Raw genomic sequence first — 16771 nt, forward strand, 5'->3', positions numbered from 1 at the left:
CAGGGATGACAGGAGCCAAGCCTTTCTCTGTCAACTTTATTTCCTCTCACGCATAAGGAAGGCTTTGGCCTCCCACAGCCGCCTGGTGCTTCTTCAGGGCGACGACTGAGAACATCCCCACGGCCAGAACGGCCACCAGGCCGGCCACCAGGAAGAGGATGTTGTCCCACTGCATCAAGGTCGAAGGGTAGAGGGATTTGGGGGACACTAAGAGAAAGAGAGAGAAATGTAGAATTAACAGTAACCCCAAAGAGGCTGGGTTAAGAGAGATTCGGGCTGCAGACACATTCAGCAGCTTAAAAACTTCAGTTGGTAGCATGCAAGGCTTTTAATCCCAGGGTTGTGGGTTCGATTCATGCGTTGGGCAAATGATTTCTCTCTTTCTCTATAAAAAGTTTATTGGAGGTTTTTTAACATATTGAGCACTAAAATCCAAACACATTCATAATAAAAAGCAGTATGTCAAAAAGTTAATAATGAAGAAATAGAAGATCTCCAGATAGATGCCCTGTTCTTCTGGCTGAATCGGGCATCTAGTCCCAAAGAGGATGCCACTTAATTCCTGAGCACGTGCAAAGCGAAGGCTAGGAATGCCTCTGCATGAGCGGTTTATAGGACTGGAGACTCCCAGGGTCTCTCCCCAGAGGCCACTCATGTCCTTTTTTATATAGAATATTATTTTATTCTTTTTCGCAAAGAGGCTGCTGATAGCCTGACCAAGTGAAAGCTTTCTCTAGCATCATGACTGGTGGGGGACAACTGAATAAAATCTACTCCCCAAAAATTTTTGCCTCCCGTGTTACCTTCGTGAACGACCGTGTCCGTGTCCTTGTGAAAGAAGTTCACAGGGCCGTCTGATGTCACCAGGGTCAGCCACTTCTCAGGGAGACGGCGCTGCCCAGACGATGCTCTGCGACCTGGAGGTGGGAGAAACACATTGGGGGGGTTCAGGGAGGGGGGAAGCACCTGGACGACAGCCGTGCAACAATCCCCCACTACTTGGCCTGGCCCTGCCCCCAAATCCCCCCACAGCCTCAGAAATAAACGGGGACTCACTCCTGCCAAGAGGATTTGTGTTGCAGGAAATGCGGCAGCTCTCCAGGGCGGATGGGGCACAGGCGGAAGCGCTGCAGTGGAAGTAGACCTGGATTGGGGAAGCGGGGCAGAGAGAGAGAGAGAGATACGATATGATAGTCTTTATTGTCATTGTCCCATACACAACAATGAAATTGAAAAAATCTACATCAGACATTCAAAACCAACAAGTCTGCTATCCCAACCTGGTTAGCCCCCTAAAAACTCTGATAACCCATAATTAAATACAATATACTCCCATAGAGACTCCTTACACTGTGTTTAAAACCAAAATCGCATTTGGATAGAAACTGTTTCTCAGGCGGCTAGTCCTAGTCTTTATAACCCTGGACCTTCTTCCAGAAGGCAGAAGCTAAAAGAGATCATTTCCGGGGTGCACACTATCCTGCGCCATCTCTGCAGCTTTCTTATGGCACCTGGAAACATAGATTTGATCCAAGGTGGGAAGAGTGCACCCAATTACTCTCTCCGCAGTCTTTACAACCCTGCACAGCATTGTTTTTTCCCTGACCATGCAGCTCCCAAACCACACACAGGCCATAAGTTAATACACTCTCCACAGTACAATGGTAAAATGCCATCAACAGGTCCTCGGAGAGATTATTTTTCCAGAGGATTCTCAGACAATATAACCTCTGCTGTGCTCTCTTCATCAGGTCTTTGCTGTTTTCTCCCCAGGTTAGATCAAAGAGAGTGATGGTTTAGGGGCAGCCCTAGGGGGAAACCGAGGCAAGTTCAAAGCGAGTCTCCCAGCCCCCCGGTTGGGGTCAGAAGGTTGTGTGCAGAGCTGAAGGACTCCTGCAAAAACACTGCAGACCCCACACCTCTGCCCCACAGACCCTCTTTGTGGAGGCGCTGCATTGGCAAATGGGGGAACTGCAAGCACACTCCAAGTGTGACCCACACCCATTTTTAGAAGCCTAATAAACACCAGCACAAAGCTTTCTGTTGAGCACTTCAGCACTGAGGTGCAGAGGCAGCCCCCCCCCCCCCAGCAGTAGGAAAACAAATTTCCGTTTTGGGGCATATTAATAATGATAATTTTGGGCAGCTTCCAACAACTTCAAACACAGTATTTTATAAAGCAAAAATTCTCCTAATGGACGCTATTTTGCAAAACTGCTTCCCCTTAATGCAGCGGTTCCCAAATGTTTTTCCTCTGGCAACTCTTTAAGCATTAAAATTTACACATTATTTTTGCCGACAAGAAATGCATCAGGAAACACAGCCAGGATTGCCCTCGGTATCTCTTGATTGCTCTTGTTCTCATTTCAAAAAGATATCTATTCATATTGTGCAAATACATTTATTTTTTGATACTATACTTAAATTATTTAATGCTTCTCTGTGTTTTTTGATGTATTGTTGGGAGCTGCCCAGAGTGGCTGGGGCAGCTGTCAGGGGGGCGGAATAAAAATGAAAAGGAAATCAATTATTATCCTCCTCCTTTTCCCACCACACTGGCCATCTTCTCCTGCCACACCAGGGGGGGCCTCCACACCCTTTGAGAAACCATTTGAGGGTAACACACGTCACCCCTTTTTCCAATTTGGCATCTTTGGCCAGAGAAGTGCGTTGCAGGATCTGCAGAGATCCAAAGTTCAACAGAATGGCTCCACGTTTGGGCTGGTGCATTCTGCCAGCAGACTGGGCTTTAAGTGCAAATTGCCTCAGATTTCTCGTGTGTGTGTGTGTGTGTGCGCGCGTGTGCACGCACACACGCCCGCACCCCCCAAACCCTAGATCTCTCCTTGCAGGGACGGTCAGCTCCACCCCCCAACCCGGCGCCACTGCGGAAGACTTTACCTGCCCAGAGAGCACCTGCTGGGAAGCGCCATCCACAAATGTGAAAGTGCTGACCACAAAGCGCTGGTAGTGCGTTGGAAAGGGCAGTCCAGAGTCGGCCCCGGTGGGCACCGGCTGCGTCCGGTAGTTGTCTCCCTTGTAGGGGCACCTGAGGCAGAGCAAGAGGGATTGGCGGTCTTGAGATGGCGTGGCTAGAAGAGACTGGGCACATCAGAACGGACTCCTTTCGCATCAAGGCCCATCGGACATCGCCCAAAACGTTGAGCAGAAACCCCAAAGGTGCCTAGCAATGCTGTAGTTCCGTCAGACATTGGCTCAGCATTTCAACAGGACTGAGGTCAAAACTTTCTCTCACCTTCGCTGCAGCCGGGGGGGGGGGGAGAAGAAAGATTCCAGGCACCGCCCTTCCAGCAGTGCTAGAAATCCCCCAGGCGCCAGGCGCGTTTTGCAACTGATGTGGGTCCAATTGCGACCCTGTGGAGATCTCTGAGCACCAGGTTGGCAGCTGGACTCTCTGGCTTCCTTAAGCAGGTCAACAGAAGAGCTCACTGACTGCATTTATATCGCCCTTTTTTCCTCAGAGAGTCCATGGGTCACTCCCTTCCTCAGTTAATCCCCACAGCGACCCTGTGAGGTAGGTGAAGAGGCCGCGACTGACGCCAGGTTCCCCCAGCAAGCTTCATGACGGAGTGGGGATTTGAACCCTGATCTCCCAGGTCCTCATCCAACACTCTAACCACTACACCCCCTGGCTTCCGAGAGTCCTTCTGCTAGGGGGAAGTTCTATAAATTAAGCCAGTAAATATAGGGAAAGCAAAATATCCCTGCGAGAAGGATTTGAAATATTTTCCTTGAAGCCTGAATTTGTTTCATTCTGGATAGTTTTATATGATGATCTAATGTGCTGCAAATCGCTTTGAGGTTTTTTCTTCTTTAAAATATAAAACAGGATTAAGAATAATAATAGATTACAAACTTGTGTAATCCACTACAATGGGTTCTGGAGACGTAATATGAGGATTCAGTATGAACAACTAGGCCATCACTATATGGCGCCACCACCAGAAGACTAGAAAACTGGGCAAAGAGATAACTAGTAAGTTTTCTAAATAATAAATTCCACAGGAATAAAAGGTGCCTAGACATTCCGCTGTGGTGACCACAACTTGTGTTTCAGGTGCCGTTTGGTGATTAGCTTATATATCTGAGTTTCTAACGCTGATCCACAGCCTCCCCTGTGATCTAAGGTTAAAGACTCACAGATTAGCCTGCAGCGAACAACCAAAGCTGATTATCAACCCACTTAGGAGCTCAGAGACCTTAATATCGCCCCACGGAAAAGCCCCACCTCAAAGCCTCCAGCAACGCACAACCGGGCATTCCCCATCTCAGTGGGAATCAAACAATTCTAAAATAAAACGGTAAGTATAAAAATTATACTTAGCAAGAGGGTTGTGTAGTCAGCGCAGCCAGAAAGCCACCATGAGACCCTTTCGGTCTGAGGTTTCATGGAAAGGAAGCCGAGCAGCTAGTTCTAGTGTTAGTGATGACCTTTAAAGCCCTAAACCAGGCAGAGGCAAACTCGGCCCTCCAGATGTTTGGGGACTACAACTCCCAGCATCCCTAGCTAACAGGACCAGTGGTCAGGGATGATGGGAGTTGTAGTCCCAAAACATCTGGAGGGCCGAGTTTGCCTATCCTTGCTCTAAAAAGAAGCGTCTCCACCCCCTTTGTCCAGCCGACACCAAGCTCCTCCTCTGAGGGTCTTCTGCTGATTCCCTCACTGCAAGAAATGAGGTTACAGGGAACCAGGCAGAGGGCCTTCTCGGTGGTGGCGCCCGCCCTGTGGAACGCCCTCCCATCAGATGTCAAGGAAATAAGCAAGTATCTGACTTTTAGAAGACATCTGAAGGCACCCCTGTTTAGGGAAGTTTTTAATGTTTTGATGTTTTATTCTGTTTTTAATCTTTTGGGAGCTGCCCAGAGTGGCTGGGGAAACCCAGATGGATGGGCGGAGATATAAATAATAAAATGTTATTTAACTAGAAGCTCGAGTCTTTCTGGAAAACTGAGCCGGCTCGCCACAAACACCCTTGCACCCGTTTTCGTTACCCCGTAAGTCTCTGCCCCTGTGCCCAGCCACCACTGACCCATCCTCCAGCAGCAGCCACTGTGGTTTCTGCAAGGGGTTTGTGCTGGGGGTGGCCCAGCAGTCATGCAAGACCAGGACTAGGGCTGGATCCGTCCTGGCAAGGAGACGCACTTCGACATGGACCGGGGCTCGCAGGACCTTCACCACGGGGTAGTCCAGGCCGGAGTAATAGGAGGAATACTTGGCATCTGGGGAGGGAAAGAAGTTGGAAAAATTACTGGATGGAGAAAAGCTTTCCTTCTCCGCCTCTGGAGAGACCCGAACTCAGGGGCATCCAGGGAAGCTGGAAGTTTCAGGAAGTCCTCCTTCCTGCAGCGCAGAGTTTGGAACTCCCTGCCACAGGACGTGGTGATGGTTCAGTCGGGAGAGCAGGAGACTCTCAAGGTTGTGGGTTTGAGCCCCGTGTTGGGCAATAATATTCCTGCCTTGCAGAGGGTTGGGCTGGATGACCCTCGGGGTCCCGTCCGTCTCCATGATCCTATGATTCTGCTGGGCAGGGAAAGTGGATTGAGGAAAGCTTCCCTCCCTCTCTTGCAAGACTAGAACTCGTGGACAAGCCAGTAGAGCTGAATGCTATCAGGACGGATAAAAGGAAGGACTTCTTAGTTAAGCTGTGGAACTCCCTGCCACAGATGATAGGGATGACCTGGATGGTTTTAAAATGTGGATTCACGGAGGAGGTGGTGGCGGCTATGGATGGTTACTAGCAAGGATGGCTTATTCTGCCTTCGCAGTTGGAGGCCTCAATTTTTCCGAATACCATTTACTGGGAACTACAAGAGGAGAGAGCTGCTCTCGCACTCAGATCCTGCTTGCAGGCTTCCAGCTGGGGCATCTGGTTGGCCACTTGAGCAGAGGATGCCGGGCCAGACGGGCCCCACTTTGCCCAACCCAGCTGCAAGGGTCTTCCAATGCCCTAATGGAACCTCCAGCTCCAGAGACAGTCTATCTAGACTCCCAAGTTCTCTGGGGCACTTGGCCCCTGTGAGAACAGGATGAGCCCCCTTGGGCCTGATCCAGCTCTTCTTATGTGCAGTTTACGTTCAAGACCGGGAGGAAGGATCCTGTCCCACCAGAGGGGGCAGATAGGGCCCTCTGCTCCCCAGCCAACCAGGGGGAGACCCTTGCCTCCTGACTTAAAACTTATGGCGGGCTTGAGAAATTGATTTTAAAGTTTCACAGATTTTATCTGAGATTGCATTGTGCGTATCTGTTTGGAGGCTTTAAAAACTGGCTGGATGATTCCATAATTATAAGAATCTGGTATAATCTTAGAAGGTGGTGCATTTTTAGAAGCAAAACCCTTTTGAATATATTTATTTCAAAGATCCACACCCCCCTTCTTCAGCCAAAAAGCCTCCCAGAGCTGCTAGTAATTGTTCAGCTTGGCTGTGCATTTTTTGATGCTGCATTTATCAATTACGACTACTTTTGTTATGCTGCAGTTATTTGTCTCACATTCTAAGCCACCTGGAGCATGGTTTGAACTGTGGAAAGGTGGCATAGAAATAGAAACAGGTATGCCATAAAATCAAGATAATCCCTACTTGCAAGTTTATGATCTCACCCCCCCCAAAGTGCAGCACACAAGGAAAGAGGGAGAGGGAGGGAAGAGGAAAACTTCTGAGTTTGCCACTACATCCCTGAGCCAAGACCCTCTCCCAGCACAGGAGCAGCAGAGACCCCACGAGAGCCAATGGTGCTTTATTGGGGCTCCCCACTCCAGCCCCCCAAAACCAGCCCCTCACCTCGAGCCAGCCTCATCTCCAGCGTTAGGGGTCCTTGCTCGGCGACCCCGGCTGGCGGAGGCGGAGTGGCAATCTGGACGCCGACTGGGAGAGAATCCTCTGCAGAGTAGCTGCAGCGGACGGTCAGCCTGCCAGAGAGCAAGGAAATCATTGGGGTTTTTGTATTTTATTATTATTATTATTATTATTATTATTATTATTATTATTATTATTGAAGAGTCTAGTCCTCCTTGTTCCAAGGGGAGGACGCAGGAATAAGGAGCACCAAGCCTTCTGCATGCCAAGCAGGCGCTTCGGCCCTCGGCTCTGGCCCTCGCCTCCCGACTGTTCTGCCACACCGGCTTCCCCACTTCCTACCTGAAGTCGCTGTCGTGGGTGATGGAGCCCGACGGGGATGCCAAGACCTGCCTGTCAGCCACCAGCTCATTCTCATACACGTGTCGGCTGCCGGATTCCTGGGCAGAGAAAGGAAGGCCATTGGTGGGGGGAACCCTCCCTGCAGGGGAGCGACTACCGTATATTTCGCAACATAGGGCGCACCGGACCATAGGGAGCACCCAGTTTTAAGGGGGGGGGAATCAAGGAAAAAAATATTTTCCCCCCCCAGCCCCAAAGAGCAGCGTACAGGCTGCACACAATCTCTCCCTGCCAGAGGGGTTGCGCGCAGCTATGGAAGAAGGCAAGGCAGCGAGCAGGATGGATCCTGCTCGCTGTTTTGGCTTCCCCTTTAGCCCCACGCAGCCTCTACCTCCTGGGAGAGGCTGCGTGAGGCTAAAGAATCCATAGCCCCGTGCAGCCTCTCCTTACCTGAGGGGTTGCGCGCAGCTATGGAAGAAGGCATGGCAGCGAGCGGGATCTATCCCGCTTGCTGTTTTGGCTTCCCCTTTAGCCCTGTGCAGCCTCTCCTTGCCGGAGGGGTTGCACGCGGCTATTGCACAAGCCTGCATTCGCTCTATAGGACGCACACACATTTCCCCTCAATTTTTGGAGAGGAAAAACTGCGTCCAATAGAGCGAAAAATATGGTACATATAAACACAGCCATTTCCCCAGCCGCCAAAAAAGACCTGGCCGTCTAGAGACACGCCTGCTTTCCTGTGGTCACCCTCCTGTTTATCAGCGAGGAACAGCCACAGGACACTCAGAAAACATCGGAAGGCAGCCCTGGGCAAGGAAGTCATCTTTGGGTTCTTCTATTCTGTTGGAAGCTGCACCAAGTGGCTGGGCATGCGGGAATTTCAGTATTATATACGTTTGTATACCGCCCTAAACCCACAGATCTCAGGGTGGGGAACAACATGAATTTGTTTCGTTCCAAGTTGTTCCATTTCGATGTTTTCATGTGTTGCAAACCGCTTCAAGATTTTTTTCTTTAAAATATAAAGCAGTATAGAAATTGAATGCATAAGAATAAGCCAGTCAGATTGGTGGGGTACACTTAACAAAATTATTATGATTATCATTAGCAGCTGGATTTGTAACTTTGCAAAATAGTGGCTTCATCGCCCAGGCGAGCCAAGGGTCTGATTCTGTTCCCCACAGCCTCCCAAGTCCCTGTTTAAATCTCTCTCCCCCCCCCCATTCATGAGGTCTAGAAGCTTTCTTTTGTTTTAGGGAAGCAGCGCCTTCCTCTGCTCCCCAAAGCATCTCTGCCCACAGAGAGAAGCGGAAGAGAGCAACAAGCGCAGTGTCATTCTGGCCGGGTGGCAACACCCGTGTGTCTCCCTACCCGTTACCTTGAAGGTGGTCCCGCAGGCGGACAGCGGGAACTGGAAGAAGACGAAGCCATTGTTCCTGGAGGCCGGGGCGCAGCGCTCCCCCTGACCGCTGGCCAGGCGCACAGAGCCCAAGCGGAGGGGGGGGCGCGTGACGTGGCGGGAGAGCGCAATGGAGAAGTGGCCGTCCGGGGTGCAGCGGGCAGTCACTGGCGGGCAGAGCGGGAAGAGAGGAAGGGAACCTTCAGAATCAAGCAGAATCAATCTCTTTCTGCATGCAACCACGGCAGCACAAATGGTGTCCGTGAAGAAATGGAGGGAACAACACCGACAAAGGAGGAATAGCAGGTGGAATTGACAGAATATATAGACGTGGCTAGTAGAATAAGATGAAAGAATTCTCAAGGAAGACTGGAAGTGTCATGCAGAATATTTGAAAAATCATTGTAGACATATTAAAACATTAACAGGATTAGGATAAATTCAGCACTAAGCTATAAAGAAAATAATAATAATAATAATAATAATAATAATAATAATAATAATAATAATAAATTATTTATACCCTGCCCATCTGGGTGGGTTTCCCCAGCCACTCTGGGTGGCTTCCAACAGAATATTAAAATACAATAGTCTATTAAACATTAAAAGCTTCCCTAAACAGGGCTGCCTTCAGATGTCTTCTAAAGGTCTGGTAGTTGTTTCAGTTGTAAAACAGAGAGAGAGAATATGGAATAATTAGAATATGCAGCGGTAAAAGGTTAGTCAAATGATCAATGGAAGGGGAAGGGAAGTTGATAATGAAGGTAAGGTTTGTATTTGGTAAAATATTGTGCAAATTTGTAAAATTGATAATGATAATTTGGTTGCTTTTTTAAAATTCAGAACAGATACCCAAGATTATGGCACGGCAGGGGGTTGGGATAGATGACCCCTGGTGTCCTCTCTGGCTCATATCACAAGAGAAGTCACCAGTTAATCCCTGCAAAAGGCCCAGTTCTTTGTGATGGAGGAACAGTCGCAGCATTGGGGGCTTCTTTGTGGAGAGAAAAGGCAAAGGGATTATAATAAACAATACAATTTTCATTATTTATACCCTGCCCACTCCAAAGATTATACAAGGACAAAACATTATACAGTACAATTATGCAGCAGACAGAGAATAGATTTCCCCCCTCTCTCTTGCAACACTAGAACTCGTGGCCAGACAAGGAAGCCGGACACTGGAAGATTCAAAGGTCTTCTTCAAGCAACGCAAACTGTGGAACTCCCTGCCACAGGAGGAAACGATGGTCGCCAAGCTCAAGAGCAGAAGAGCGTGCTGGATCAGGCCCACGGGGGCCCGTCTAGTGCTGCCTCCTGCCCCCACAGGGGTCAGCCTGATGTCCCGATGAAAAATGGGCAAGAAGGAGCAGCGTGTAAGAGCAGCACTCTCCCCAGCAGCTGGAGAAATTGCTGGAGGAGGGAAAGGCCTTGGAGCAAAGAGTGGAGCTCAGGGACGCCCAAGGAAGATTTGGGACAGGGGAAAAAAAGGACTTCTTCAAGCAGCACAGTTGAACTGTGGAACTCCCTGCCACAGGAGGCCGCAATGGCCACCAGGAAATTCCTCTTCGTTGCACAGCTGCGAGTTCAAGTGTCGCAAGAGAGCGGGGAAATCTTTCCTGGCTCAGCAGGACCCCCAAACCCAACGCACCTTTTTTGGCGTAATAGCAAGGCACCCCCCTCTCTGTCGGGCTGTAGCAGCAGCCCAGGCCCACACACTCCGCCTGCTGCACTTGGTGGGGGCCGCAAGGGAGCCTGTCGGGGGCTGGGACGGACGAGCAGTGGCTGGCGCTCGGGTTATCCAGAGCTGGAAGGAGAGAGGGAGCTAAGTCAAGGCAGGTGGCATTAAGGTAAAAGGTCAACCTTCCGGGTTTATTTTATTTTTAAGATTAGTTTGGTTGTTGTTGTTAATTAAATTTGTACACTACCCTATCCCTGCAGGTCTCAGGTGGTTCATAAGATAAAATCACAAGATAAAAGCATAAAATGCATAAAATGAGACCTGCAGGTACAGGGTGCGATACTAATTCAATTAATTGATTAATAATAAATAAAAGATAAGAACCAAACGCACAATCCCCTCTCGACAACATATTCTGAAAGGGCCTTTGAGGAGAATGTGTGCCCCCTACCCATGGGGCAGGTGGCTTAACCAGGCGCTGCAGCCGCGCTACGTTTCCTGGATCTTGGACGCCCTTTTCAAAAAGCTTGCTCATTTCGCAAGGATCCAGCGGCAATTGGCAGCCGTTTGGGTTTCACCAGCTCAAAGCCAGCGAGGCGAACAGAATTTGTCTCTTACAATTGCATCCACAAAGACCCACAGAGTCTCTCTTGCAAAAAGTAAAATAAAATGAGAAAGACCCACCCCCACCCCCGCCTCCTGGATGCATTTGGCAGAACCTAAAACACAAAGCTCGATATATATTTCATTAAACTCCGAAGGATCTGTCTTTCTCAGGCAGTGCTGCCCCAGACAGAGGTATGGGAGGCAAATGATTTAAGATGGACTTGATGACTATTACAGATAGATAAAAGAGGTTTGACTCTACTCAACTACTTTGAGGGCCAGGATATAATAATGGATAAAACTGGCACATTACAGGCGATGTGCAGGGAGAAGGGATGAGTGGATTTTGAAATGGAAGTTGGAAAAGCTATTGGATCTGGAGCAGCAACAGAGGGAGGGAAAAAGAATAAAAAAACTGGGGAGCAGTCAGCTCTTAAATTTGTATTAAATTTTTACTAATCTAGTGATAATTTGTTTAAAATTATGGAAAATCAATAAAAAATAATTGGCAAAAAGGAGTAATGCTTCATTAAACTCCAAGCTATGGTGGTGCACAGGATGGTGTATTTACAGCACTATCCCCTTGTTACAGACTTGTTGAGTTCGAAGGGACTCTGAGGGTGATCCAATTCAACCCCCTGCAATGCAGGAATCTTTCGCCCAACTCGAACCCGTGACCGGGAGATTCAGAGGCTCGTTTCAAGGAGAGAGGTTTGCTGCTTTTGGGGCAACCCCATGCCAAACCCAAAGTCCCTCCCTCCAGCTCTTTGGGGGCACCTTCAAGGCAAGTGGGGGCACTCCTGCCCTCACAAAGGACTAGAAACTTGAAAACTCCCCAGCTAGTTTTTCACTGGGCGGCTTTTGCCAATCTGGCAGCCGGGCGTTTCTGCGGGGAGCCACCTGGCGAGCGAAGCCTTACCCCAAAACAGCACCTGGGGGTCTTCCAGGCTTCCCCGCTTGCCCACGTCGCCCACCTTCGGAGCAAAGGCCAGAGCCCCGCAAGGCCCATGGGCCAGCAGGACGGTCGCCAAGAGGTCCAGGAGGAACATCCTGGCCAAGACCCCGAGGGAGAAATGGGGCCGGGGGCTTTTCTCTGGCAAGTCACCCCTGGCCCCCAATCAGGGCAGGCTTCTCCCACGGCAACCCCGGCCCCCTTTATGAGCTCACCTGCCTCACAGGAGCTCAGCCCAGCCTCAGGCACCAGACTGCAGAGGCAGCGGACTACAAAGCCCATCGGCCACTGGGCCACTGGGCAGTAGACTGGACGGTGGCCTGGAAGAGGAGGAGCCTGAGAAGCCACAGCCGAGACAGGGGGCGGGTGCTGGGAGTTGTAGCACAGCTTCCAGAGGGCACCAGGTTGAGGGGGAAGGGGAGCCAGCCATTTGGTTTGTCTGGATATTTGAAAGCTGCACTTTGAGAAGAACAGAGTGAGGGTTGTGTGTGTTATTTTGAATATTAGAGTGTGGCACTTTGTGTTGTGTACACAAAACAACAGAAGCAGTAGTAAAAGCACCAGCAAAATACTCCCCAAAATCATGGGGCACAGGCCTGTCTGAATAGTCGCCAGGAATGGCTTCCCTGAAATAATCCTGGGAGCTGTAGTTCCTTCAGGGCGCTGAGATTGGTTAGGAGCCCTCTCGCCTCCTCCTAGAACTACCATTCCCAGAGCTCCCCGAACAGAGGGCCTGACGGCTGAAGCCCTCAGGGTGGGGAAGAGGTCCTGGCCATGTTCAGCACCCTTGAACTACAGTTCCCAGGATTCTTTGGGGGTCACTGTGATACTTTACACCCGTGGCACGCTCTTCTGGGCGTGGCGCCTGAAGGCAGGGGAGTGACCCCAGCAGGGTCAGGACGCCTCTGCCCCCAGAAGCCCCCCAGGAAAGCCCTTCCACGGGGTACCTAGGAGAGGCTCGGGGCAGCTCAGCTCCTCTTTGTAGGAGGTCATCCGTCCATCCGCCGCCAGGCCTTCAATGTGGACGGTCGTCCGGTAGCGGGAATCCTAGTGGGGAGAGGATGTTGGCATCATTATTTCATTTTTCTAGCTTTATCAGAGCTAGAAGGGGTCCCAGGAGGGTCATCCAGGAACCTCTTGCCCAATGTGGGCCTTAGACCCACAACCCTGAGATTAAGAGTCTCACGCTTTACCAACCTTCAAGCGGAAGAACCAGGCTGTATTGTTTCCCAGCCCAAAAGAGCCCTGGGAACTTTCGTTTACCCCTAGAGAGTTACGGTTCCCAGTGCCCTCAAACTACAGTTCCCAGTATTTGGGGGGGGGTGAATGTGCTTTAAGCCAGTGTTTCCCAACCTTTTTCGGGCAAAGGCACACTTGTTTCATGAAAAAAATCTCGAGGCACACCACCATTACAGCCCCGTGACGTCAGCGCGCAGCGTCACGCCGGGAGGGACATGAATTGCTAGCAAATTACATAATCACCTCCTTGAGGGCTGGCTCATCTTCTCCGAAGGCAGAACCCCATTAATTAACAGCACAGACTCACACCATAGCCAAGACGAGGGGGGAAAACCTCAGTCATGCACAGTCATGCACATGTGGGGGCTAAATGAGGACGAAGACCGGGCAGAGAGCAGGGTTCAAATCACCCCACCTGGCCAGGACAACCCCTGGGTGCTCCCTTGGGCCACTCGCCTGACCCACCTCGCAGGGCTGTTGTTGCGAGGATAACACGGGGAGAACCACGCGCGCCCCCGGGAGCTCCTTGGAGGAGAAAGCGGGCGATGAATGCAATGCACGAAATATATGAGAGGCGACCAGGTTTTGCAGTTGAGGGGCCCCCGCCAGCCTCCGCTTCCAAAACCCGGCGCAACGACGCCGAAGTTTTCCCCCGGGCTCGGCTCGGGGAGCAGCGCTGCTCCCCCCCGGCTCCCCTTCGCCCTCCCGGCTCTCTCTGCCGCCCACTGGGGACCCCCCTCACCTGCCAAGTCCGGAGCGCCGGTGGAAGTTGCATGCATGCATGCAGGGCGCCGCGTTGCCATTGCATTGCACTGCACTCCATGCAACGCCTGCACGCATGCATTGCCTTGCACACCCGCCAAGGGGTCTCCCTGCGGTCCGATGCGTCCCCTCCGGCGCGGATGCAGCATTGCAAAAATAAAAAACCCCCGACGCAGCCCTACCTGGGGGGCAGCCTCCACCTCCGCTGCTCCGCCTCCGCGGGGATCCCCGGGCTCCATCCTGCCGCCCGATCTCCGCGGGGGCACAGGCAGGCTGCACGGGGTCTGCGCGGAAGAGCCCCTGCCCGCCCGGCCGCCGCCGCGCTCATTCCATGGCCGGAAGAAGAGCGCTTCAAACAAAACGCCCGGCCCGCCAGGCCACACTGGGAAACGTAGTCTGTGCACCCCGCGCGGGCGCGGAGCCCAAGGGCGAGGGGACTACGGATCCCGGCAGCCCCCGCGCCAGGGACGGAGGGGGAGAGGCCAGGTGCAGGGATGGAGGGACGGGTGGGCGAGCGAGTGAGTGAGTGGCAGCCGCCAAGCCTTGGCCGAGAGCCAGGAAGGGCCTCCCCGGAGGAGGAGGAGGAGGAGGAGGGAGGCGCAGAGCGGGAGGGAGGGAGGGAACCCCAGGGGTCATCTAGTGACGGCGCCCCAATCGAAAATTTGACTTTTAAAAAAAATATATCTTTCGAATTTTTTAATTTTTCCCGCGGCACACCAGGCAACATCTCGCGGCGCACTAGTGTGCCGCGGAACAGTGGTTGGGAAACACTGCTTTAAGCGGTGTAGGGTTACTTAATCAAGCACTCCTCCTGCCCAGCCACGAAGCTCCCAGGGCAATCACAACACGACCCCCCTTCTCAGTCTGTCCTACTTCGCAGGGGTGTTGGGGAGGGGGTGCGTTATGCACATGTTACTAGTTGGAGGGTGGGGCGGGGGCAGGTGTGCAAGCCGAGACCTTACCTGCGCTCTGGTGTAACACCCATCAAAGGCCACCCTCACCGCTACAGAGCCATCCGGATTGGGGAAGGCAGAAGTCCCACAGGTAGAGTCATTCTTCAGAAGATGGGGGTTACCTTTGGGATCTTATTTGGGGGAGGAGAGAAGAAGCTTTTGCCAAACAGGTTGTTGTTCCACAAATTATTACCCCAGCCCACAATCTAGAGGTTTGCTTTACAATCGAGCCTGATGAACTCTGCAAAACCCAGAAGCTTGCTAGCTTATTTTAAGATACCTCAATATAGGGAATAACAAATGAGTGGATTTTGGGATTTCCTAGCAGCCAATGGGGGTGTGCGCTTCCTTTGCTTTGTTGCCCAGGGTGGGGTGGGGTGTCTGTATTTCTTGGGGTGGGGTGTCCCTGGAGAAATACAGACCCTCCCACTTGGCGAGGAAGAGAGTGGTCCGCTTATTAAGAGATATCATATTAATTATATATGAGAAATAATTTACTTTAGAGAATAAATGCTTCAGTGGAGGTTCAAATGGGCAGTTGTTTTTCTATTAAATAGGTTCCTGGGTCCTGGTTCTCATGGTCAGGCTGCAAACCCAGTTTACTTGGGAGTAAGCACCACTAAGCTTAGCAGGATTTACTTCTGAGTAGACACCTGGGACTCTTTCCCTCCTGGTGCTTTATCTGCATTGCTGTTATTTATTACATTCAAGTTATTCCCCCCCCCCAGCTGCTCTGCAAAGCAAGCCCTACTCAAGAGTAACCCCACTGGAATTAACTGACACTCATTCCTGCATGCAGATGAACAGAGGACCTCCTCAAATATTTGTAGTAGTAGACCCTTTGGAAAATGGGCACAACCAATTTAGGACCATTGGTTCCAGTGAGGCTCCTCTGAGTAAGCCAAATATCGCCTCTGTCCCCAGTTGCAGTGAAACTGCTCACCCAAATACGGTACTAATTTCTGGAGCTAGTCCCTAAGGAGGCTTTCAAAAGCCTTGCAGGATGGAAAAGCAAAGGGCACAGTGCCAAATTAAATTGTTGGAGAGCCATGACCCCAAGGGTCATCCATCCCAACCTCCTGCAGCGCAGAAATCACAGCTAAGGGCCCCTAATTTTTGGTGAATTAGACTAAGCAGTTTCAGATGGAATTATGAGTTAATGGTCACCGTTTTGCACTTTGTGGCGCATAGTACTATTGGAATAATGCTTTTTCTAAGGGCGGAGGGCCCTGGGGGCAAGTTGAGGGGACTAAGGGGACAGAGGGTCTCCAGAAGGTTCTGGAGCCACTGCTCTATAATTATTAATATATAATAATACATTTGTACACCATTGTTGTTGCCCAGACCTTGCAAGAAGCTCAGACCAGCCAGGCCCCCGCCCCCAGTTTGTGGGATTCTTGCAAAAGTGGGTTTAAAATTCTTCTTTCTTTGAAAAAAAAAAGCTGCCTTCCCGCCCCTTGACTCACCCAGCAGCCTTATAAGAGACGAGGAGACCTTCGCTTGGGGCAGCAGGAGGAAAGCGAGGCTGTGCTCGTCGCAGGTGGGCAAGGCGACTTCCCAAAAAGACCCCGCGGCGCCCGAGGGACCCACCAGGGTCCCCCCCAAAAGGAGGAGCAGCGCCCCCAAAGGCATTGTCCGAGGGATTTCCCGCAACCAGATGCTCCTCTCGGCTGCTGGTCCCTGGGGAGGATTTTAGTAGCCCGAGGAGGACTCTGATTGGACAGGGAGTCTGGGTGGGTCTCCTGCCGGGAAAAAGGGCCTGATCCTGCGGCGCACTCAGCCCGGCGGGGAGGTTTTTCTTCGGCCTACTTTGCCGAAAAGCACTTTGCGTATGCTCCATTGTTGGGGCCTCTGCGCGTCTTTGGGAGAAGAGGCTTCCAGCCAGAAATGAGTGGATTGAAGTGAGTCAGCTGTTGAGTTCAGTGGTTCTACTCTGAGTATGACCAACGCAGGATGCGACTTTTGTCATTTTACACAAGGGCGCCTTCTTTTAAAAAAGAAAACCCTCGTTTTCCATTCAG

At 51.2% G+C, this 16771-nt stretch overlaps 1 protein-coding gene across 2 annotated transcripts; it reads right to left on the bottom strand.

Annotated features, from left to right (window-relative positions):
- Positions 1–22: 22 nt before the first annotated feature.
- Positions 23–16597, bottom strand: LOC309523204 (zona pellucida sperm-binding protein 4-like). 2 transcript variants are annotated; one of them, XM_082206987.1, is made up of 12 exons: positions 16217–16597; positions 14760–14881; positions 12744–12843; positions 10209–10364; positions 8537–8724; positions 7159–7256; positions 6802–6929; positions 5052–5241; positions 2902–3049; positions 1057–1144; positions 804–917; positions 23–207 (listed from the first exon to the last, which is right to left on the bottom strand). In XM_082206987.1, the coding sequence occupies exons 1-12, from the start codon at positions 16380–16382 to the stop codon at positions 47–49; spliced, it is 1659 nt and encodes a 552-aa protein (XP_082063113.1). In that variant the 5' UTR covers positions 16383–16597; the 3' UTR covers positions 23–46. The 2 variants fall into 2 exon arrangements, with proteins under 2 accessions (XP_082063113.1, XP_082063114.1); XM_082206988.1 differs by lacking the exons at positions 12744–12843; positions 14760–14881; positions 16217–16597 and adding an exon at positions 11764–11974.
- Positions 16598–16771: the final 174 nt, after the last annotated feature.

Source organism: Podarcis vaucheri (assembly GCF_965113315.1).
Source record: "Podarcis vaucheri genome assembly, chromosome: 18".
Lineage (NCBI taxonomy): Eukaryota > Metazoa > Chordata > Lepidosauria > Squamata > Lacertidae > Podarcis > Podarcis vaucheri.

What these genes read in the sequence shown, in the direction of transcription:
- LOC309523204 (XM_082206987.1), bottom strand. Translation starts at nt 16,382, where the DNA reads ATGCCTTTGGGGGCGCTGCTCCTCCTTTTGGGGGGGACCCTGGTGGGT. An exon ending in GTCTCTTATAAGGCTGCTGG is followed by an intron (nt 14,882 to 16,216) that starts GTGAGTCAAGGG and finishes CCCCCAAATAAG; the next exon opens with ATCCCAAAGGTAACCCCCAT. An exon ending in CACAAATCCTCTTGGCAGGA is followed by an intron (nt 918 to 1,056) that starts GTGAGTCCCCGT and finishes TCCCACCTCCAG; the next exon opens with GTCGCAGAGCATCGTCTGGG.